At 38.9% G+C, this 25,173-nt stretch overlaps 1 protein-coding gene across 1 annotated transcript; it reads left to right on the forward strand.

Annotated features, from left to right (window-relative positions):
• Positions 1-3,921: 3,921 nt before the first annotated feature.
• Positions 3,922-24,594, forward strand: LOC129717419 (transmembrane protease serine 9-like). The gene is made up of 7 exons (XM_055667305.1): positions 3,922-4,541; positions 12,537-13,093; positions 13,152-13,330; positions 22,941-23,133; positions 23,246-23,420; positions 23,483-23,877; positions 23,940-24,594. The coding sequence occupies exons 1-7, from the start codon at positions 4,241-4,243 to the stop codon at positions 24,297-24,299; spliced, it is 2,160 nt and encodes a 719-aa protein (XP_055523280.1). The 5' UTR covers positions 3,922-4,240; the 3' UTR covers positions 24,300-24,594.
• Positions 24,595-25,173: the final 579 nt, after the last annotated feature.

The following is a 25,173-nucleotide window of genomic DNA, read 5'->3' on the forward strand; positions in this document are numbered from 1 at the left end:
TACCCCCAGGTTTTCACGAGTAGAAGCTGAACTAGTATTTCACGCTGCCTGTCCGACGTTTTTATAAGTCTGTTTTATTCTTTGGATGATGCTTTGCAACCCATACTTTTCCAATCTTCCATAGAATTTCTAAAGGATTTAAATTTAAAGTCGCTGCGCTGGTCAAACTAATAATTTTATATTTTCGTTTAAAAATCATCTTCGTGTTTCCAATGCTGTATGATTGGGATTGTTACTCTCCAACGAAGAAGCATGTTTTCTTTGGTATACGGAAGCATTGCGCTACGTAAAATAACTACACAGTCGTTAGTATTCATAGTCTATGTTTAAAATCAATGGGTTCCATACCAGCATCAGAAAACAGTTTTACACCGTTTTGTGGTAACTTCCAAATTTTACTACTTTCGTGGTTAATTGTGCGTTGAAGGCAGTATTCACCGGTCTTTTCACCAGCTGCTGACCGTTTGAAACAAAAAGGTTAAATTTCGACTCATCCGACCAAAACACGATGTGCCATTTAGTTGAATCCTAGTCTTAAAACTTTTTAGAAAATTCAGTTCTTGCCAAAATGTGTCGCTTTTGAAGTAAAATAAAGTTTCCCGTGTACCTAGGTGGTCGATTTTGCTTCCATATGCCGAAGAAAACATGCCACTTTGTTGGATCTCTATGCAGTATATCGATCCTAAACATATAGAATTATTAGTTTGACCAGCACAGACTCCTAGTTTAAATCCTTTAGAAATTCTATGGAAGATTGGAAAAGTATGGGTTGCAAAGCATCATCCAAACAATAAAACAGACTTATAAAAACGTCGGACAGGCAGCGTGAAATGCTAGTTCAGCTTCTACTCGTGAAAACCTGGGGGTAAACATTCCACGAAGATTGAATATGGCTTTACGAAACAAAAAACGGGCCACAAAATTTTTAAAGTGAGTTTTGTAACGTAAAAAATCACTTTGCTAACAATATGTAGAGAAATAAAGTTGATTTGGATTGTTTTGAATATATATTTCAATGGTGTATTTATTTTTGTCGCCACTTTAAAAACATTAACTCACGCAAATAATTTTCGGCATCACCGACAAAGAAATTTCTCCAGTTATTTCTCCGTTATTCTTTCAAAAAAATGTCTGCAGATCTTAGTAACGTAACATAACATTATACAACAATTAAAATCACTACGCAAATACGAAAAATCATCCAACAATGCAAGTGTTTTTATTTTTTTCTCTATGACTGTATATGCCCCATCTAAAAAGGTGATTGATTAAAATGCAGCAACTACCGTGGCATAACGTTGATCAACGTCGCCTACAAAGTCCTCTACCAGATTCTGCTCCGCTGTAGGGTAGTATCGAGCGGGCCTAATACAAGCACGCGACAGATCCTTCAGAAATGCTGGGAGTTCAACGTACGTACCCACTCATCACATCTACGTCGACTTCAAGGCAGCGTATGATACAGTTTATTGTGACCACCTATGACCAATAATGCACGACTACGGTTTTTCGAATAAACTGACACAACTTATCAAAGCTACCTTGGAACTTGTGCGTATCGGGAACACTCTCGAATCCCTTCGCAGTACGCAGAAGGTTGCGACAAAGAGCTGGAGTACTCTGCCCGTTGTTCAACATTGCTCTTGAGGGTGTGATTCTCATAGGTTTTATAGACGGCCTCGACGTTATAACGAGAAGTTTTGCGACGACGAGGACAACCTGTGTCAGATTAAAAATTGAGGCTTGGGAAGTTGGACTAGAAATAAATGCATCAAAAACCAAATATATGAGAGGAAAAGGCTCGAGAGAAACCAACATTTACCACCCACAGACGGTGATCATGGATGGCGATGAACTCGAAGTGGTAGATGAATTTGTATACTTGGGATCTCTGGCATCCACCGACAATAACACAAGTAAGGAGATTCAACCACGTATTCAAGCTGTAAATTGGGGCGAGCATGAAACTGATGATGTACAAAATCCTAATTAGACCAGGAGTTCTCTACCCAAGTAACAAAATTGGTTTTATCAAAGTTTGTTTCTAGGGTACGGACTTGAAATCAATGGCATCAGAAACAGAGGGGGGCAACGTGCTAGGAGACGCCTAGGAAATTAACGACGAGTAGCCCAGGACCGAGGAGAGTGAAGGAAAATTATTGACACAACACGAGCTTCCACGACTCTAGACTGCTTAAGTAAGTAAGCAAGTAAAGTTACTAAATTAGAAATGGTTCGCTAACCCGTATTCAGCCCTCCAAAGAATTTTTGAATTTATGCTTTACGCTTCACGCTTTACGTATACCCCGCCTAAAAAAACTTCGGTGTACCTTGATTTAATCACATTTCGCTGCCGAAACTTGGCCTCTCCGTTTGTTGGACACAGATTTTCGAGTCGAACCGAGTTTTAATGAAATTTCAAACATGTTCCAGTCCAAGTTACATTCCACTATAAATTTAATTTTGAGTTCCTGTCTAGTTTTAATTTAGTTCCAGTAATTTGATAGAACTCTGTGGATAGGCATTGTATACTATCAATGTGCTGTTTGAAAATTGGTTTTTATCGTAAACTAGTTCCAGGTACTAAACCCTGTTACATCACGTTAGAATAACCCCATTCATCTTGATAACGTTATAGTTTGGCTTGAGTAAAGAAGCTCTAGGCTAATGAGGAAAAATTATCACTTAAGTTTTAGAAGGATTAAAAGAAATTTCCCACTTTTGTAAAAAGGAAGAGAAAATATCTAATCTTTTCTGCAATCGACTGCAAATGACACGATTTTTTTTCTTTTACATATAAATCAATGGCTTTAAATCATGTATAACATTCCGCATTCTAACCCCTTTTGTTCGCGTTGTAATACACTAATTTCAATTCCTCTCCTATTTTCTCCCTTGGCTACATGCCTGTTGATGGCAAACAAATGTGAAATTGTCAACAAGTGTTTCTGCTGGCCTTCACTGGTGGCAAATTTACAGCAGAAAACGCGTTGACAGCAAAGTGCGAAAAGATTAATTCAACTAGTGAGATACCAAATCAACCTATAATTCGGAACCATCTTTATAACAACTGATTACTCTGCAATCGACCAGAGTTACACGAACTTTGAGACCAATATCACTAAAATCTGATGGTGATTAAAGCGGGCTTGAGCTTTTAAACATAACATTCTCGTTACTTGAGAAAACCTCTTCGGTTGATCGATTTCTCTCAAAATTAATTTCTTTCTTATCGAACCGACAGGTTCGATTTAACCAAGCAGAAAAACGGAAGCGATCACTCCAAGCAATCATCGTTTGGTACACCGCCCTACATCGGGGAAGGTGCCCGTTGCCTTGTGCACGAATAAAAACGGAAGCCACCACAGACAACTGGACCTTTACGTATTACAGATGGCTTTCGCGCTCATTCAGCTAACGCGTTTGAAGCGAGAAAGAAAGATAGACGATCATTGTTACATAATTTCCATACCGGCTGTGATGTGGGTGCTGAAAACTGAAAGTAGGAAGGATTGTCCTCTCGTTCGACTTCGGTTTCTTGCGGCGGAGTGCAACCTAAACTGGATTTAAGATCGACGGATGCTGATTTAACGGGAGAGTTGTTGAACAATCATATAATAACAGGGTTGTGAGTATTCGGCTTCTTATTTTTTCTCCAGTTACTAACGTAATCACTGCGCAACGATGGTGAATGATGTGCGGCTGTTCACAATACAGCACCAATTGAGTTAGTAGTACCGAATCGACCCGACCACCCGACCGACGACGACGGATGCATCGGTAGGTGGAAGTGTGTGTAAGTGGGAGGATCGCCACTTCCATTAAGTCCCCGCAGGCTATAGGCTATTGGAAGCCTATTGACGGGCACTTCGACATCGAATGGTAGGGCATTGTGGATCGCGGTGAGTCGGGTAACTTTTTTCCAATTATTTTTTTCATTTGTTGACTCTGCTGTTCAAAGAGATAAAGTGAAATAATGTTCCGATGTGGGTTCGTATAAGTTGACGCTGCCGCGGTTGCAGCAGTGAGCTCAAGTGAGTCAACACGAGGAAGTCGATGGTCCGTTCCGTTCCGCGTCGGGTTCCGTCCGAAAACTTCTGAAGAAAGAAATTTGTTTACAGTGCGCCCAAGAGTCGGCGGCAGTGGTGAATCCGGTAGTGAGTTGCGACCTCAGCGGATCGCATCTGATCGGATGCACATCCGAGCTGAAGGCTGTGTGTGACTGAAAGAACCGAACGAAATGAGGATATTCGTGTTTGTTGTGTGCAGCCTGCCAGTCCTGATGTGCTGCAGGGCAGAACATGTGAATGAACGACGATTGGAGAGATTGAAAAACTTGAACCGAATTTACGGATTGCAGAGTGACCGGGATGAGTACAACAAGATCAACTATGAAGTTTACGTAACACCAGTGATGTCACAGTACGCGAAGTTGCGGGCCCGAAACCCGCTGCTGTCCTGGCTGGCAAACGTGCTGACGTTCGGCGGCCAAGCGGAGACGCAGGACACAACGAAACCGAGCGCCAATTGTCCAAAGTGCAGTAAATATACGAATCTTTAGGCTAGTGATGTTCGGTCGGACATTATGACTAACAAATGCCAGTGAGAGTGCTTGCTTTAACAAAGTTTCAAGCTGCCTTCTGTAAATACCGGAGTGGAAAAGTGTAACTGGTAGATTAGAAGTTCTGCTTTTGACAGTGGGGCAGGTTTCTTGGTCTGAGGTCCGGGTCATTTATCTTTCTGTTGTGATAATTCAAAATGCAGAGGAAACAACTGCTGAAACAATAGGCATAAACTGCCCAACGAATATAAGGATGAGCGTTAATAATAAAACAAAGAGAGGAGAAAACTACAGTTGAAGGAACTAAAGAAAGTTTAACTAGATATGTGAATGCACAGTATGCAAATTTAGATTATCAGAGCAATTATTTCATACAGCCAAAAAATGCCTTATTTTTCTAAAAAAATTTTGACTTCCTGATTAGTTTAGCATTTCCTTACAGTTCCAGATTCTGTAGGTTTTTCAAGCCATAGACACACAATATTGTTCACGATTAAATCGTATATCGAAGGAAGTTGGATATTTTTATTCCATTTTTTTATTCTGTATTCTCAACCGGCTTAACAGAACCTGAATTTTATTTTCTTTCCTGTAACGTTAAAGTTTTACCGTTCCCGTGGATGGAATGAATATTACAAGTTATTAATTTCAATTTTTTCGGAGAATGTGGTACTTAATGCCTGAGAATTCCGCTTGCACTTCGAATGATAGCGTAATGTTTCCTAGAACTTTTCACAGATGAATTTGAATCCCCGCTTGACTTTTTGTAGCTTTCTTTACTAACGCTAAAAAAGGGAGCAAGAGTCCTGAAAATCAATTCGGCGAGATGCCGCTGTTAAGTAAAATGAATTAGAGGCGTACTAACTAAAAATCTGAAACCCGCTTCATTATGGCTTAAAACACTTTTGTCAGTGCTATGGTGAGGTGAAAACTATTTTGCTTTCTATTGTGGTGAATTTGAATTCTGGAGAGAGCACAGAAAGCACAACTCAGATAGAAAGGCAAATAAAGCAAAAGTGTAAGCGAGATAAGATAAATGACTCTTATCAAAAAAAAAGCTAGAAATAGATTAATTAGGAATAAATTTTCCATTTACCTACATGGTAAAAAGAAATTAGAAAGTGTGAAAGCAGATACTTACGAACAATTTTTGCATTGAAACAACAACAATCTTATCTGGTAACAATACCTAGAACCCATCATTTTGTCAGGGCAACAACACTTTTTTCATTCGCTGATTTTCACCCGGTGATAAGATCCCGAAAAATTTTAAACATCCGTTAAAGTTTTATCTGATATGTCCGCATGCAATGGTAATGATAGGTGATCGACATTTTATTCTTTTCAATCAATTTCAATTTTTTTTTCGTTTATTTCGTTTCGTCTCGTGAACCATTCATTATTATGCTGCTTACCTATGGCAATGGTAAAACATCAAACAACAAACCATTGCTTTTAATGAAAAACATTCTAGATTGAGGTTCAAAATTAACATTGAGAAAAAAAGGAATATCTTTAATGAAAATTTGTATGCAAGTTACGATGTTCGTAGCTTGCATTCAAATGAATGTTTAAAAATAACACTTTATCATTGTTTATAATAGTTTGGCTTGACTTTTGACGACACTCTCACTGTTTCTAAACTTATTTGTTCCTAAATTGAGCATATAAGATGTCGAAAAATATTAAAAAAAACGGTTTGAACTTTTTTTTCCCCTTCCAACTTTCCACCTTTTTGAAGAGGTCATAAAATGAAAATAGTATTTATAGTGGCCTTATTACCTTTAATCATTTAATTACTCTTCTCTTGAACCTCTTCGGACATCCTTTCCATAAATTGATGTTGCTGACCTGAAACATCGATTTGGTCTAACCTGATTTTTTTCTTGGTGGCTTCATACTGTGTTTTGAACCCAGATTTTCGCCAGCGCTTGAAACCCAATCGATAAGAATTATAAATCGTGCACTTAAAACAAATAATTCAAATTATCTTCATTTACGTTTAATGTCCGCATCTTTTCAATGTTGTTAAACTCTGATTTTGTAGTTTCACAAGCATAACAGTGTTGAGCAGAAGTTAGATTTGTTAAGAAATTGACGCATTTCCCTCAACCATTGTAAGAAATAATAAGAATGAAACAATGAAACAATGACAACACGTATTACTTTTCAATGCTAAATTTTGTCATTTTTGCCCATATTTACATTTTGTCCTTTAACAGATTAATGCCGACATCGCAAATCAATGGAGTATTATGGTTTTGATTAAATCAAATCCTAGATAGAAATTCAAGTTTAGAAAAATATATATAGACTGTTCCGGAAATTATAAATACATCTTCTTTCTTGAATAAAACAAAAAATACAGGATTTTTCGGGAATATTGGGAAATATAGATAATAAGTGTTTTCTTTCCAGTTTCAATTCAAGTTTGGAATTTTTTTTTCGTAGGATACGCGAGTTCTCTAACTTTTCTCTTAACACTACTCATAAGCTTTTGCACAGTGTGTTCTCCGACCATTTTTACCACTTTAAGTCAATTTTTTTTGAATTTTTCAACATTGTCCGCTGGTTTGACATATTTCCACAGCTTTGCCTTGGTCAAAGCCCAAAAAGTTTCAATAGGGCGAATTTCAGGGCAGTTTGGAGGATTCATCTCCTTTGGGACACATGTGACATTATTTGTTTTATACCACCCTAGTGCATCCTTAGAGTAATGGATCGGGCCAAAAGATTGGAGGATTGTTACGCTGCTTAACCATGGGTAACAACCTTTTCTGCAAACACTCTTTCACGTAAATTTTACCATTCATTGTGTCATTCGTAATGAATGGACGAGATATTTTCCCACATTCACAAATGGCCTGCCAAACCATTACCTTCTTGCCGAATTTTTCGGTGTAAATGGCTTTCACTGGGCAAATTGCGGTCCTGGCAGAGTCTTATAGTCAAGTTTTATGTAGGTTTCGGTAACACACCCCACTTTTTGGTCAGAAGTTTGTCATAAAGCTTCCGAGCTCTCGGTTTCACAGATTCAGTTTGTTTTGGATTTCGTTTTGGCTGCTTCTGCTTCCGACGGGTCTGCAGACCCATTCTTCCCTTGGCACGCATAACGTTACTCGCCGAGGTTCCAAGCTCTCTCGCCACATCTCGTACTGATACTGAAAGATGCCGCTTGTAATATTCCTTAACCTTTTGTTCCATTGTGGGATCAACAGGCCCGGGTTTTCTACCACGTCTTGGGGCATCAGTAAATGTGCACTTTTCACAATACTTCCGCAATGCGGTTTGAACTGCTCCGACACTTATTCCTTCTTCTCTGGCTAATTTTCTTATAGAAAGACCACTCACGGTGCCCCATTTGTGCACAATTCGCTTTCTTTGCTCGGGAGAAAGGCCACGCATTTTCAAAATTTCGCACTAAATGTTAGATAAAATGACAGCATCTGTTTCTTTTGGATGTAAACAACAGGACGCAGCCAACGTTTGGTTGAATACTGCACGTTATTTGAAATGACGGTTGATCGTAAGTGTATTTATAATTATCGGAACGGTCTATAATAAAAAAATCTGTTATTGCATTTCTCTCTGAAGCGACAATTTTACAATTTTTAGTTTTACGCTACAGCGGACAGTATGCAATTGAAAGCTTTTGTTTTTGCCTATATTTTGGATGTAGTCACAACCGTGGCAAACTGCGACAACAAGACTTTTAAGCTGCTTTTTTATTAATTTTTCTAGTGCCAGGCCTACTATGACCAAATTTCACAATATCTAACGAAAGAGACTTATTTTGCATGGCATTTGGACAACTTTGCCTCTGACGCCAAAAAAATCCCAAGCAACCATTAAAGCTGCAGAACGTTTCGAAGTACCGTGGAATGGGGTGAAACTGATCAGTGGGGTGAAATTGATCACCTGAAAACTCGTGATAAAAGATACTGATCTTACAACACTAGGCAATGTTTACGTGTCCTAAAATGCAACTTTTGAATGATTCACATGCCTGTCAAAGGTAACCCTTGCATGTCCGGTGCATTTTTACATATTTTCCAAAAATTCTTCTAACTCAGTCACAACTCAATCAAATTTGATCCAACAAGTTTCTAAGTAACAAAAAAAAAAGTATTGAATTTACTTAAAGTAATCTTAATTGAGGGTTTATTATGTCAAATTTGAAGAAATGAGTAAAGTTTGATAAAAGTTCAACAATGATTATTCCATACCATCAAAGTAATACTGATGAATTCGCATGAAACCACAAGGATTTTAATCGCAGAGCTAGTTTTTGAGCTTTTGCAACAAACCGAATTAAAATCGATCTAACGATGATCAAATGAGAGCAAGTTTAGCAAAGTGCAGCTCGCGAACCAAAATGAATAAATTTTAACCTGAAATATTGTTATTTTTGTTACCAAACTAGCTGTGAATGATATTTTTCAGTTCAGAATTCATCATTCATTATGAACATATCGAGAAAAAACACATTTCCAATAGAATGTATGGATTTTAAGCGTGATCAATTTCACCCCGATTCATCTCATAGTACCTTATAGAATTCTCAATTTTATTTCATGAAGTAGACGATAGAAATTTTGCCAACAGCCATAGAGGTTTTCTAGAGCATATACCAGTATGTACTTGTTTAGTATATACTTTTCCGGGACAAATGTACATGAAGCTAGTTAATTGGAATATATTATTAAAATCGATCAATTTCACCCCGTTCCATGGTAATGTACTTTTTTCAAAAATTTTTCAAAAAACTTCAGCTTTGTAAAGTTATAAAAAAATCAGATTCCATGATATTGCAACAAAATTTTGGATTTAAGCACTAGAAAATTGTAGGAAAAATATTCTGAAACAGCTGACGCCAAAAATTGGGCTAATGGCTTGCGATTTCCAACTGTGCGATCCAGCGTTAGAGTTCCACTGATCGATTTGGGGAATGTGAGGCACTTTGTAATTTTTGCATCGGACCATGTTGGATTTTCAACGTGAGTGTGCAAAATTTTCTCACGTTTTTCATGGTACATCGTCAAAAACTTTTGATCTACTGACTAGAGGTTGATGAAACTTTTATCATCATGTAAATAAACCTTTTTCATCACTGCGCTGTCATCGTTTCCTTGTAGCCGGCACTAGATGCGCAACAGTAAATAGAAAGCTGCGACAAAATATTAAGTGGATCAAGCTTTATTTTCACAGTTTGTGAAGAAAAACCATCATAAGTGCTTATGGGGACTGCTGAAGAGCATACCTGAGCAACCCCCATTTATATGTATGTAGGTAGACCATCCTGACACCCTTGGAAGGGTTTTCGTTTTACCTTCCTGACATCCTTGTTTTTGTTCTACGTCTCAGTATTTCCACCAAATCCCGTATCAACATCGGTCGGTGCCATTTGATGACCTTGACTACTTTCAGGTCCAGATTGCGGCCAGGTCTTGGTTCTCTGCCTCTTTCTGGCAAATTATCGATCGTATAATGTTCCCCGAACTTGTGGATGATGGATTTCACGCTCGCCGGATGAATACCGAAACGTTTCGCCACTTTATTCTTTGAGAACATTTTCTTTGTTAAAGTCATTTTAATTTTGACATTTTTCAATTGAGAATTATTAAGTTCTTTTTTTGCTCAAAATATTCAATTATGTGCAACTGCAACTGTTCTTGACATCATCTTGATCAGATCTGTGGTTTTCAAGTCTTAAAAAGGCAAAGCCTTGGTGGTACATTCCGATTCGGAACTCGACCTTCTGCTTATTATACACAGACTTCGCAGCCAACTGTTAGTGTAACGATTGCGGTAAAAATGGGCTTTTTTCAGATGGTGATTAAAAAGGGATAAATTTCCCGTTAATGGTAATTACTTACTTTACTTTATTTTTACGTCAATGTCCCTCGGTCTTGGGCTGCTATCCTCCAATCTCCCCTGACACCTATTTCGCGGTCATTCTCGTCGACGGCAAACAGCCAACGAGTGGGGGGCCTACCTCGAAGTCGACGTCCTGTATCGGGATTTCTGTTGAACATAGTCTTCACTGGTCGTTCTTCCGGCATTCTAGCTACATGCCCAGCCCACTGCAACCTGCCGTGTTTTATTCGCTTAACTATATCTAGCCGATTTGTAGACCTGGTATTCTTCATGGTTCATGCGTCTACGCCAAATATCATTTTCTAGTTTGCCGCCAATGATTGAACGCAAAACCCTGCGCTCAAAAACAACAAGAGCTCGCCGATCGGCCTCTTTCAACTTTGCTTTGCCTTACTAGGGCTGCGATACCTAGTCTCGCGACGGGGCTGCCGTCTTTGATATAGCTGGCGAGACACCGCGTTTCATGATTCAGCCGCCCGCTCCGGATCATACGCTGTTGTACACCGCCCCTAACATGGGGATACAGCCGCGTACGATCCCCCTTCCAGGTCAGCATACGAGCATAGTTTCCACCGGGGGTTGGTTACCCATTCTCCACTAAGGTTACTCGTATCCCGGTCGGCACCATTAATGGTAATTATATTATCTTATTTGCAAAAATGCGAGCGGCCTTCCGGCAGTTCAACGGAATATTCGCCATGGCGGACGAAAACATGCGTGTAGGCATGTTTTTAAGCTCTTTCTTTGTTTTTTTTATTGATTCCTCCTCCGTTTTCACAACAAAATTGTTGGAATAGATCTTGCGCTTCAAGTTTGCCCAGAAATTCTCGATGGGACGCAGCTGGGGGACGTTGTGCGGATTCGGCCACTCCATCTCCTCCAACGATCGCTTCGAGTAGTGGGCCGACGCCAAATCTGGCCAGAACACCGTGTCTTCGCCCTCATGGTATTTCTTAAAGAACGACGCAACTTCTGGCAGCATCCTTTGAAGTTTCTTGTCGCTCAGGGTCGTTGGCCGTCGGGAACCGGGCTTCCTTTCAATGCTCTGCTCGTTGTCCAATAGTGTCAAGATGTTGTAGATGCCGGAACGGGCATACCCGGGGTCCACAAAGTGCCGCACGATGTCCGCTTTTGACGCGCCGAGGTACCGTTCTTTGATCGCGCACACTTCTGAACGGAGTAGTTTCACTTTTTTCGCCATCACTGTTAGTGTTTGACTCATAGAGCTGTCTAATTTTTATTTGCTCACTCATGGGTTACTATGATTTATGACGCATGATTGGTTTCGTCAGTGCGATTTAAGGTAAATCCATAAAAAATCGGCAATTTGTCCATTTTGTCCATTTTTTCATTGCAAACGTTACAGGACAACTGAGACCAACAGTCTCTCCCGAGCCGAGACTTGAACCTACGACAACTGACTTGTTAGGCCAGCATCGTACCAGCTGGGAGGATTGGTTTTCAAGTCATATATTTTTCAATTATCAATTACTCAAACAATGAACAAAAGGTTAAAGGCTATATGAGACAAGAAAAACAATCACATTTTCAGTTCAGATGTAGTGTACATCCTAACAGTGATTTTTTTTATTGAAATTTTTAGTATTACATTTTGTTTTCATTCTTTGTTATGGGGTGATAAATTCCAGAAAGTACAAATATACACTTTCTCGTTCTTTCCCAACCGAAGTTTGAGTCATTTTTATCTGCAGCTGAAAATAACCTTTTTGCGCTTTTATCGGTAAAAACGAAATTTGAAATTGCTAGGGATATCACCTCGACCAATGCCCTCATAGAACATTTGTCAGGGAAGTTACCCATATTCCGCCTTCACTTACGTTTCATTAACCAGATATCTCTATATTTGTTCAAGAAGTTGTAGAAAAAATTTTTTTCTTTTAGTTTACTTGTTAACTTCACCCCCCCATTATTGTTATTGTATTATGTAAGTCTAAGATTGGTGGAAATCATTCCAAACTTACTGCAGTGATGGCATACTTACATATACACGTTCACTTTTATATCTAGATAGTATTGAGAAAATTTGTTTCTAACACATTTCATGACTAAACAAAAACCCATCATTTCTCATTTGCAGCATGCGGTGTCTCGCTGGTGACGTCCCGCATAGTCGGTGGTATCAAGGCAGACATCAACGAGTTTCCCTGGATGGCCATGCTGCTGTACCGGGGTACCTTCTACTGTGGAGGATCGCTGATCAGCGATCGGTACGTGCTGACTGCGGCCCACTGTGTGCTGAATTTCAAAGCAAACCAAATCACCGTCAAACTGTACGACCCGAAGAACTCGTTGATGGTCCCGAAGGCGGTGGAAAAGCTGTACGGAAATGATCGCTTCAGCATCGATACGTTCAACAACGATATCGCACTGGTGAAGCTCCAGAGCAGCCTGAACGTTCAGGATCATTTTATAACGGTTTGTTTACCGACTCCGGGTAAAAGCTTCGCCGGTATGGAAGGCACAGTGACCGGATGGGGGAAACTATCCAACGGAAGCTTGTCGCAAGCACTGCAGCGGGTTAATGTTCCTATTATGACAAACCAACAATGCAAGAAGAGTGCATACCGACCGTCGAGAATTACCGACAACATGATGTGCGCTGGTTATTCCGAAGGTGGACGTGACGCTTGTCAGGTAAGAAGCGGACCGACTGGAAGTAAACATCATTGATTGACAATTCAAATTTTTTTAGGGTGACAGCGGAGGACCTTTGCAGATTGGTGACGCAACCGACCGGCAAATCGTCGGAATCGTATCCTGGGGAGAGGGATGCGCTAAACCAAACTATCCGGGAGTGTACACTCGGGTGAACCGGTACCTGCAGTGGATTAAGAACAACGCGAAAGACGGCTGCCTGTGCGAACCGCCGGCGTAGTGCGCAACGGGGGGTGATTGCGAATTTTATTGCCATCTAGAAAGTTCCATTGTTGAGCAATGTTACATTATTCAGAACGAACAATACGCTGGAATGTTAATAAAAAACTACGATTGTAGAGACCCGGGCGTTTGTCTGGCACGTGCTGGGAATTGTACTGTCATTTGTCCGAACAAGGTCACACTAATAATTGCTGAATGTATCTAATTATTTTTATCGACCACACAAGTTTAGTATGTGCTAATATACTGCATCCAATGAGAGGAGTTCGCATGAGAAAGTTATTTCTATATAGTTAGTTATTTCTATATTAATTAATTCTATATAGCTATTAGTTATTTCTATATAGAATTATAGAATAATTCAAAAGTGTTCGAAAAAAATTATTTTAAGTAGGATTATATTGGAATTTTCGGTGAATGAACTAATACATATGGATTAAGTTTCAACATTATTACTCTATTCAATTACCTTTCCATCGTTGGAAGCCCGCACGTTTCCCTTGAGACATCTTATTAAAATTTGGGAAATGGTGGAGCCGACCGTTTTGGTCTCTTTCATCCATTCTTTCTTCTATTCCAATTCGTGCTTAAACACCTTGGTCGATTTACGAACTTTGGCCTCCATTATGGCCCAAAATCTTTTTACATTCCCGGTCTTCATAGGATCTTCGATTTTCTTCCACTTCCACTCCGCCGCTCAGGAAAAGATAAAATTGAAAATGATCCTAAATTAAGCTCAGAATCACCGAAAATTGTTTCCCAAGGCAAGAAAAGGCCTAAATAGAACACGATCCAAAATTGAGCTCACAATAGACGAAAAGTGCTTCCTAAAATGATTTCAAATTAAGCTAAGAATCGCCGAAAAGTGCCTCTTGAGGCAAAAAAAAAATGCTCAAATAGAAAAAGACCCCAAATTGAGCTCAGAATCGCCGAAAAGAGATTTTTAAGATTCATTGATTCATACACGAGCTGTTGGCAGAACCTACACACTTTTACACTACACTTTTATTTCACTTCACTTTTTAATTCTATCACTTTTTACTTTTCACTTATCACTTGCAAATGCGCATTTTAACGCTTACATAGCGCCTTCTCCAGTGCTAAGATTGGCTGCAAATAGGCCAGAATAGAAAATGATCCCAAATTGAGCTCAGAATCGCCAAATAGCGCTTCTTAAGGCCAGAAAAAGCCGAAAAACAAAATGATCCCAAATTGAGCTCGGAATCACCGCCAGAAAAGGCCAAAATAGAAAATGATACCAAATTTAGCTAAGAGTGCCTTTTAAGGCCAGAAAATAATTCCATTTGGAGCTCAGAATCGCCAAAAAGTGCTTCCTAAGTAGGGTTTGCAATCCCGGGAACGATTTTCCGGGAAATAGCTTTTCCAGGGATTCCCGGATCCCGGGAACAGAAATATTGATTCCCGGGATTCCAGAGTTTCACGAAAAATTTTGTATGATTCACTATAGTTTTATTGGCATTATTGCAATAAAATTAAAGACGTCCAACTGGGGCTACTTGAAATAAATCATTTAATAAAACTCAAAGTCAGTATAGTTTTTCAACGTAAACATCATCTTTGCATGTTAATCAGTGAGCCTTCAAATGCTTTGAGACTGACTTATTCTGAGTCGTATTGAACTGATTATTGAGTATTTTATCGTTTCCTTCCGGTTTGTCTCGGTCACAGAAAACCACCGAACAGCGAAATAACGAAATAACGTAGTTAATTGACCAAAAATCTTCCTTGGAATCTTACGTACTAATCAATAATGATATAAACTCCAAAAGGGTTTGAAATGTTGTTTTGTCAATGAAAACTTGATTTGAGACGCAGTTTATTTAAAATAAGTCACCGCTCAAGTAAATTTTTAAGCTTAACGGAAAATTGTCAGCGGATCTGAAGCGATTGTTTAACGACATGAATACCCTTAATTCTCCTCTTCTGCAAATATATGCTACAAAAATCTATCACGAATTTTTTATGTTAACGTGAAAATGTTTTGTATTTCATTGTTTTTTTTATTTGTTTTTCATTGGGAATGAAATTTTAAACAATTTTTTGTTACATTTTACTGATGGACTTCTTTTAAAATATCACTTTGCTAAAGAATTTGTCAGTTCCCGGTTCCCGGAAATCCCGGGAATTGCGATTTTTCATTCCCGTTTCCCGGGAAATCGATTCCCGGGAAATCGATTCCCGGGAATATTGCAAACCCTATTCCGAAGGCCAGAAAAGGCCCAAATTGAGCTCAGAATCGCCTAAAAGTCCTTCTAAAGACCAGAGAAGGCCAGAATAGAAAATGATCCCAAACTGAGCATAAAATCGACAAAAAGGCTTTTCTAAGGCCAGAAAAAAACCAAAATATTAAATGATTCTAAATTGAGCTCAAAGTCGTCGAAAAGTCCTTTCTATGGCCAGAAAAGGCCATAATAGAAAATGATCCAAAATTGAGTTCAAAACCGCCGAAAAGTGCTTCCTAAGGCCAAAAAGGCCAAAATAGAAAATGATCCCAAACTGAGCTCAGAATCGCTGAAAAGTGCTTCCTAAGGCCAAAAAAGGCCGCAATAGAGAATGATCCCAAATTGAGCTCAGAATATAAAAATAAAAAAAAATAGAAAATGATCCCAAATTGAGCTCAGGATCGTCGGAAAGTTCTTTTTAAGGCCAGAAGAGGCCAAAAACAGAAAATAATCCAAAATTGAGCTCAGAACCGCCGAAAAGTGCTTCCTAAAACCGGAAAAGGCCAAAATAGAAACTGATCCCAAATTGAGCACAGAATCACCGAAAAGTGCCTCCTAAGGCCAGAAAAGGCCAAAAAACAAAATGATCCCAAATTGAGCTCAGAATCGTCGAAAAGTCCTTTCTAAAGCTGGAAAAAGCCAGAATAGAAAATGATCCCAAACTGAACTCAAAATCGTCGAAAAGGCTTTTATAAGGCCAGATAAGGCCAAAATAGAAAATGATCTTAAATGAAGCTCAGAATCGACGGAAAGTTCTTTTTAAGGCCAGAAAAGACCAAAAAAAGAAAATAATTCCAGATTGAGCTCAGAACCGCTGCAAGGTGCTTCCTAAAGCCAAAAAGGTAAAAAAAGAAGATCCCAAATCAAACTCAGAATCACCGAAAAGTGCTTTCTAAAGCCAGAAGAGGCCGAAATAGAAAATGATCCCAAATTGAGCTCAGAACGCCGAAAAGTGCTTTCTAAGGCCAGAAAAGGCCAAAATAGAAAATGATCCCAAATTGAGCTCAGAATCACCGAAAAGTACTTCCTAAGGCCAAAAAAGAAAATGATTCCAAATTGAGCTCAAAGTCACCGAAAAGTGCTTTTCCTAAGGCCAAAATTGAAAATGATCCAAATTGAGCTCAGAGTCACCGAAAAGTGCTTTCTCGGGTCAAAAAAGGACAAAATAGGAAATAATTCCAAATTGGATTGCACCCTCGGACAAAAATATTACACACGGATAAAAATAGTGCATTTTTTCGAGTACAGGCCTTAATGGCGTCAATGCCTAACCTTTCAAAGTCGAAATTGCTCAGTACACTATTTATAGGGTAGGGAACATATTCTAAGCAGCTTTAGGAGCCGCCTGTGTATTCAGACGAAATACTCGAAATGTGTTGGGTGAAACTCAAACAGTAGTATATCAATCTGTTCTCTATCTTTTGCTCTGTCAGAGCTCGTTTTCAAAATGTAAAACTAAGTTAGCAAACTATAACAATCATCAATCAAAGTTACCAATCGAGGGACACTATTCCAATCACCCCGAACCTATTTTAAGCAGTTTCCATCTGTTTTGCAGGCGTTTTTTAGCACCCGAAGTGGCTCCTCAATGGCTGCAATATAGGTCGATTTGTTTCAATTGCAATTGTTCACAGATTTCTTTGTAATTAACGGTATTTCTTATATTCGTAATACAGCTAGGCAATCAAAGTTTTCGTTTTCATCATTGAAATTGTCGATATTGATCAAAATGCAGTAGTTTGAGGCCTGTTTTCTTCGACTGATTAAAATAGGCGCTACTGCTCAAGCCGTTCCCTACCCTACCATTCGTTCACGAAAGCTAACAAACAACGATTGCAAATCGTAGACATTTATAATTAAAATTGGTGCTCTGAGGAAAATTTACGTTATGGCTATTTTATGATCGTTTAAACGGATCTTGTACGATTATTATAACACGTGTGATCTCCAAAACAGAAAATGGAACAAAATTGAGCTCAGACCCGCCGAAAGTGTTTCTAAAAGCTCGAGAAGCTACAATGGAAAACGATCTAAAATTAGCTTAGAAACGCATAAAACTGCTTCTAATGTTAAAAGATAAAAAAATACAAAAAAAAAAAACATCGTCGATTCTAATGAAGATTTGGTATACATCACACAGATATCTTACTCAACTTTTCTTACGAAAACTCCTGAAAAGCACCTTTGAGAAATAGAATAAGGAATACATTTGTGATAATTCCTGGATCGTTTTGCAAAATACTTGCACGCAAAAGTTCAAGTTTCGATCATTGATTGTAAATATGTGTATTATAATATTGCTGTTACAGTTACAGCGTTTTTTTTTTTCACGAGTTTTTGGGTAGAATTTTGAATAAACGCACGGTGTCAAAATTTCGATTATTATCGAATTTTCATGTACCTCTGATTTTTTTTCGCAAAAATGTTGCCAACTGGATAAGAATCAAGGATCGGGAAGTTAAAAAATATTTCATCGGCGATTTTTTGAAAAATTTGGATTTTAATTTTTTTTTGCGCAAATCTACAAAAAAAATCCCTCTAACTTCACTAATGTCAGTCATATTAACATAGTCAGCAACCAGTGCATTTGAGGGTAGTGCAGTGTCATTTAGTTTCAAAAATTTAACAACTAAGCCAGTCATTTTACCACAGACAAACAGACGTACCACTCCATACAAAATTCTAAAAAAATTTGCTTCCGATTATTTTGTTCGACACGTACTGGACATATTCTGCGAATGATAATCTTTCAGCCTTTCTGCTGTTTCTGGCAGCACAGCACGCGACTGTCTATTGAGTTCAAAGGTAAAAGGGCTGATGTGCACCACCGCTGCGGTGGGAATATATTTGTATTGACCGTTATTTTGATGAAAATAAATTTCGATTGTTAACGAATTTTCATACCTTACCTTATCAATCAGCTCCAGGCCGAAGTGTCCCTTGCTGTTCGAAGAAGTCGTCTCCATTCAACTCGGTCCATGGCTGCAGCTCGCCAGCCATGTCGTCTGCGGAGGCCCCGCAGGTCGTCTTCCACTTGATCGAGCCACCTTGCTCGTTGCGCGCCCCGTCGCCTTGTTCCAGTCGGGTTGTTATCAAGAACCATTTTCACCGGGTTGTCGTCCGACATCCTAACGACATGCCCAGCCCACCGTAGTCTCCCGATTTTCGCCGTTTGAACGATGAGTGGTTCTCCCAGCAGCTGATGCAACTCGTGGTTCATCCGCCTCCGCCATGATCCATCTTCCATCTGCACTCCACCACAGATGGTACGCAACACCTTTCGTTCGAAAACCCCAAGTTGGTCCTCCACGAGCATAGTCCAGGTTTCATGGCCGTAGAGGACTACCGGTCTGATCAGTGTTTTGTAGATGGTTAACTTCGTGCGGCGGCGGATTTTATTCGAGCGGAGCGTCCTCCGGAGTCCAAAGTAGGCACGATTTCCTGCCACAAGGCGTCGACGAATTTCTCTGCTGGTGTCGTTGTCAGCAGTCACCAGTGAGCCCAGGTACATGAACTCGTCTACCACCTCGATTTCATCACCGCTAATATGAATTCGTGGCGGGAGGTTAACACTGTCTTCTCTGGAACCTCTTCCTCTCATGCACTTGGTCTTCGAAGCGTTTATGGCCAGTCCAATTCGTCCAGCTTCAGCCTTCAGTCTGATGTACGTCTCCGTCATCTTTGCAAGGGTTCGTGCTACAATATCAATGTCATCGGCGAAGCCAAAGAGCTGAACAGACCTTCTAAAAATCGTGCCACTCGTGTCGATACCAGCCCCACGTATCACACCTTCCAAAGCGATGTTGAATAGCAGTTAGGTTTTCGTAGAGAAAATATCCTTAATGTTCTATCTTTGTCGGATTAGGTAAATAAATTCATTGAAAAACAATTTTCCTTTGAAAAATTCAAAGTTATTTATATTTAAGTATCTTTATTGGAATCGTGGACGTGCATATCTCGATGTTCAGACCTTGTTCGAAAAGGTGCGTCAGCAATAAGTAATTTGACAATAATTAGATCACATTCGACTTAACTTTGGACTTTCAGTACACCCCCAGATAACAACTTCCGCACAAAACTCTAGGATACTTTTTATCATTTTCGTTATACATAGGCAGAAAGTGAGAAAAGAGCATTTTCTTCCACTGCTCGTCTATTCTCTTCGTAGATTTAGTTTTTTTGAAGCACAAGGCGCAAACCCAATTTCTACACTTCTCGTGGTCTAGCTTCATGGTTTATTTGCAAAATTTTCGAAATAAAGTGACATTGCACTATCCTCAAATGCATTGGTTGCTGTGATTTCCTATGCTTAAATCACAGACAAACAGAGGTACCTTGAAATTTATATTCATGGATCAAAATAACGGTCAATTCAAATGAGTTTCAATTACGCGGAATATTACCGCCGCAGCGGTGGTGCACATCAGCCCTTTTACCTTTGAACTCAGTAGACAGTCGCGTGCTGTGCTGCCAGAAACAGCAGAAAGGCTGAAAGTTTATCATTTGCGGAATATGCCCAGTACGTGTCGCACAAAATAATCGGAACCACAGTTTTTTAGAATTTTGTATGGAGTGGTACGTCTGTTTGTCTGTGGTAAAATGACTGGCTTAGTTGTTAAATTTTTGAAATTAAATGACACTGCATTACCCTCAAATGCACTGGTTGCTGACTATGTTAATATGACTGACATTAGTGAAGTTAGAGGGAATTTTTTTTTGTAGATTTGCGCTAAAAAAATTAAAATCCATGTTTTTCAAAAAATCGCCGATGAAATATTTTTTAACTTCCCGATCCTTGATTCTTATCCAGTTGGCAACATTTTTGCGAAAAAAAATCAGAGGTACATGAAAATTCGATAATAATCGAAATTTTCACACCGTGAAACGTATTTTGTTTTCGCGGAATTTCGAATCAACGTGATTTTTTACGCGATATCGCGTTAATTTAACAAAGTTCACGCATATTTTCAAACTAACTCGGGTTGGGAACCAAAACCGTCTAATAGAAATTAATTGATACTAAAAATTTGAATATTGAGAATAGGTTATGTTTCCATTTAATTCTACTACAAAAAATCGAATACCCTTTTAATCGAATACCGTCCGCAGATACGTATTTCGGTTGCTACATACAACCATCATCAGTGTTTATGTGGACTGTGGACAGTCCACATTCTACCATTCTACTAAGACGCTCAAAAAGAAATTTCTTTGAATAAAAATTCAATGAGTCAAAAAAAAAACTTTCGCTCTTCGAAGGATCCGGAATGACCGTAAAAGAGGATAATTTTAAATACGGGTGTAAAAGCGTTTCGAGCGTTTTTTCTTAAATTCATTTTTGGTGGCTTATTTTACTTACTTTATGTGAATTTTTCATTACCGCGGTTTTTCTTCGCGAATATCTGTGTTAACGCGGTTTCTCTACGTGGGTTTTCAAATGAACGCGGTTCTTTAAAAAGGTACGTTTCCCCCGCGTAAAAAATCTAATATTGCTATAGCTATGGTTATATATTTAAAATTTGCTTAAGCATAACGTAATTGAGCAACAGCTTATTACGCCTTAGTGTAGTCGAAATATTACCGCAATAGGCTGTAAATTTTTGGGATGTTTGACAGTTTAACGAAAAACAAAAGAAGTTATTTCTATTACAATTCACATTGATACTGTTTCGGGAAATAATGCACATGAATATGACTTCTCATGACACGCAAAACCGCTTTTTGTCCAGCATCACTGATGATTACCGTAAACTGGGGTGACTTTGATCACTTTTTTTATTGAATCTCAAATATTTTCAGAATATACTGAAAACAATATTATTCGATATTTTAATAATAAGTACTGACATGCATTGAAAAAGATTCAGTCACTATTTCAAATGTTTAGCAACATTTTTGCTGTTTTTGAATATGCTCTAAAAATTTTACACCAATCATCATTCCGGGGTGACTTCGATCACTTCATTATTTTGATGGATTTGGTGTAATACTTTGCTACTTTCACTAAATTGAGCAGCCTAAAACGGCTTAAACGAGTTTATAAATATGGAAAGCAATTTGGGGGCCATTCACATTCTACGTGAACAGTTTATAATGGCGAATGTACAAGATTCATACAAAATTTTTTAGAATATATATGAATTGTTATCCACTGAGAGAGAAGGTGGTCTAAAATCATCAAAAACTAGTCCACGAGGAATATGACTTATGAAATTGGCCAAATTTGCATGTTACTTGACGTCTTGGGTTTTTGTTAAGAAGAAATATGTAATACGCTGTGGAGAATATTGGGACTCAACATTGCCTTTGAGGAAAAACTTGCAAAAATAACAATAAAATGTATTGTTAAAATATTTGTTCATCTTAAGAACAAATCTGGGAACAAAATAAAAAAAACATTACGTATTGCAACTTGTTGTTTTGAATCTGCTTGAACCGATTGTTTGTATGCAACAAAAATCGCCAAAAATGCACTTTATTTTTAATTAATATTTTAGCATGAAAAACACTCTTTAAATAGCAAAAAATGCATGAGTAGTAGCAATGCGAACATATATCCACGCATTCAGTGAAGATTACGACAAGTCCCAAGCACTACGAGCGCTTTTTTACCACATTTTCAAAAAAGAGGTACAGTGATCAAAGTCACCCCGGTGATCAAAGTCACCCCAGTTTACGGTACCGGTATTGATAACTACCATTTATAGCTTGAAATGCAAAAACAAAACATCTTTCTTATCTTGATTTAACGATTTAAAAACTCATAATTACAAATCTATTAAAATTACTTCAAAGAGAATGTTGTTGAAAATAAAAAGTGTGTATTTAAAATAAACTCAACCAAATAAAAATTCATAAAAAGGTTTTTATCTCAGGCAAAAGCACCTATACAGCTTATTTTTTTTTTGTTTTGCGAAAGCTTTATTATGGTATGTCATAAAAGGGAAAGGATTTTTGGCAACTTTTAGGCCAAAAAAAAATTACCTTGAAGATACTGTGTGATTTTGTTAAAAGCTCTATAAGTATACGCCAATCTCAAGTTCAAGAAATAAATTTAAAATGCGGATGTGGTAACGTTTAATACAAAAAAGCACCCCGTTTTTCTTTGCAGACTTGAAACTTGTAACTTGTAACTTTGTACACAAAAAGAGTGAACACTTTTTCTCGATTAGCTTCCCTTTATTATTTCATTCGTTCTCTTTGCGCATGTTGGACTCGCAACCCAAGCCCATGAGGCATGATATGTGCATATTTTGGGGGAAATTAACTGAATGCACCCTTTTATAGCGGATCATGTATGATTATCGACAATGACAACAGCATCAGCTGGGCTCTGATACGAAGAGCGTCAACCAAACCAGAGCTTCGAGCTTCACGGGTCCAGTCCGAAACGATCAGTCCAAGCTCACCAGTTGTGTGCTTCGAATGGCGTCCGTTGGTTGTCGTGACTTGCTGCTACTTTCGCTCCTGCTAACGAGTAGTGGCGTTATCTGCTGGCAAGCGTTATTTCCGGTTGTCTCGGGCCAGGTCGGTCAATTTGGAGCACGAGAAAACGTAACTATATTTGAGAAGTTTTTTTTTGCACTCGCCGCTTAGGTGCTAACTGACTAACAAACGGTCGCCGATAAATAACGGTTTTTCATTATGTTTGATTTTGTCATTCCAGAATGGTACACTGGAACAGGTTGGTAACGCTCTGGTGGTACCCTCGGATGAACCAATTGTTTGGAAGGCACCATCTTCGAATCGCGGATTGTGGACTTGGATAACCGCCGTTTTTGGTTTACCGATCGTGAGCGTGTTCGCCTATCGGGCAGAAGCCCGCAACTGTGAAGCTTGCAGTTTGTTGACCAATCAAACATCAACAGCTGTTTGTATTGCCTAATCAAAACTATATTTTTAGCATGCGGTATAAGTTCGAATTCATCCCGGGTCATCGGGGGACAGGAAACGGAAGAATACGAGTTCCCGTGGATGGTTGCCCTGTACTATAGGAATAAATTCATTTGCGGTGGATCGCTCATCAATGAACTTTACGTGCTGACGGCAGCCCACTGTGTCTTTAACACCGATCGGAGTTTGTTTTCGGTGAAATTTCTCCTTCACGATCGTCGGCATCCGGGTCCGGAATCATTCGAGCGACGTGTTTCATATATTATGACCAACTGGTTTGTGAACGCTTTGGTTTTTATCACGAATGACGTTGCCTTGCTGAAGCTGAACGCAACGGTGCCGTTTGGCGATCTGCTCTATCCAGTTTGTTTGCCTCCGGAGGGTCCAACCTATGCGGGTTACGATGTGAGTACTTTTTGAGGGTTTTAAAACGATGAAATTGGAATGAAACGTTTCTTCTCTTGTAGGGCATCGTAACTGGTTGGGGTAAATTGGCCGATGGGACGTTTCCGAGTCAGTTGCAGAAACTGAGCGTACCGATTCTGTCGTACGAGGACTGTAAGAACCAAAGTGGCTACTACGGCTTTCAGATAAACGATCATATGCTATGCGCCGGAGTTCCCGAGGGAGGAAAAGATTCCTGTCAGGGTGATAGTGGAGGTCCTCTACATGTGAGAGATCCAAAGACTAACAAATTTATCGTGGCCGGTGTGGTGTCATATGGGTACGGCTGTGCAAGACCACGGTATCCGGGTATCTATGCTCGTGTTAATAGGTTTCTTGCTTGGATCAAATTCAATACGCGTGATGCCTGTCCGTGTAGCTGACAATCGGTTGCGGAACAATAAATTTAAATAAAAATTTTACCCAACCAAAGATGGGTCAAACTGAGTTCAAGCTCGGTGCAGCGCAGCAATTGTGCAAAAGGGTGAAAACTTTTGCACTGTACATACACAAATGGAAATAAAATCAATGCCTTGACGGGGTACATGTTCTTGTCAATGCTTAACTGTTATTCGTGTGATGTGCTGTAGATAAAATCCAACACTGGAATTCAGTGTTTAGTTGTGATCATTGTATATTAATAGTAAATTTTGAGACCCGTCGTACCATTTCGTGAAATAATGGAAATAAATTTGATTTAAATATAAATAAATTTATGTAATTTTGTATTTACGTATACGCATATTGACTCTGATCTCATCCAGACACCGAAGAAGGGAACTCTAAAAATTCACCAGCTTGTGAAAACATAAACAAAATTTTTCAATTGTATTTCTGAATCTGAGCCCGATCTCCATAAATACGCCGTAGTGTCTGTCTGGAAAATTTTCTGATTTTGACTCTGGGCTTTTTCTTGATTTTGACTTGAGATATGCCAATAATGAAACTGATTAGTAGGAATTAAGGGTGTAGAGCAAATTGTGTCCAAATATTTTTAATTGGATTGAAGTGTTTATGCAAATCTATCGCAAGAAATAAAAAAGTTCGGTGGATTAACTTTATTGTTTATTACGTCTATCATGTGTGGACCGGTTACATTTTAATTTTAAACTATACATAAATTTTGAACAAATTAATTTTGTGTCCTCAGCTTCAGGGACTTGAAATACTGTTTCAGTTAATACCGGGCCATCGCAAAGTCAATGGCTTCGCAGTGTTGATTTTAACAATTCTTAAATCTATTTGTAAGTTCATTTT

This window comes from Wyeomyia smithii, chromosome 1 (genome assembly GCF_029784165.1).
Source record: "Wyeomyia smithii strain HCP4-BCI-WySm-NY-G18 chromosome 1, ASM2978416v1, whole genome shotgun sequence".
Taxonomy (NCBI): domain Eukaryota; kingdom Metazoa; phylum Arthropoda; class Insecta; order Diptera; family Culicidae; genus Wyeomyia; species Wyeomyia smithii.

Bases quoted from the DNA above. Each gene is read 5' to 3' on its own strand.
- LOC129717419 (XM_055667305.1), top strand. From the start codon at position 4,241: ATGAGGATATTCGTGTTTGTTGTGTGCAGCCTGCCAGTCCTGATGTGC. The intron at 13,094-13,151 runs GTAAGAAGCGGA...AAATTTTTTTAG, and splicing joins GTGGACGTGACGCTTGTCAG to GGTGACAGCGGAGGACCTTT. The intron at 23,878-23,939 runs GTGAGTACTTTT...CTTCTCTTGTAG, and splicing joins CAACCTATGCGGGTTACGAT to GGCATCGTAACTGGTTGGGG.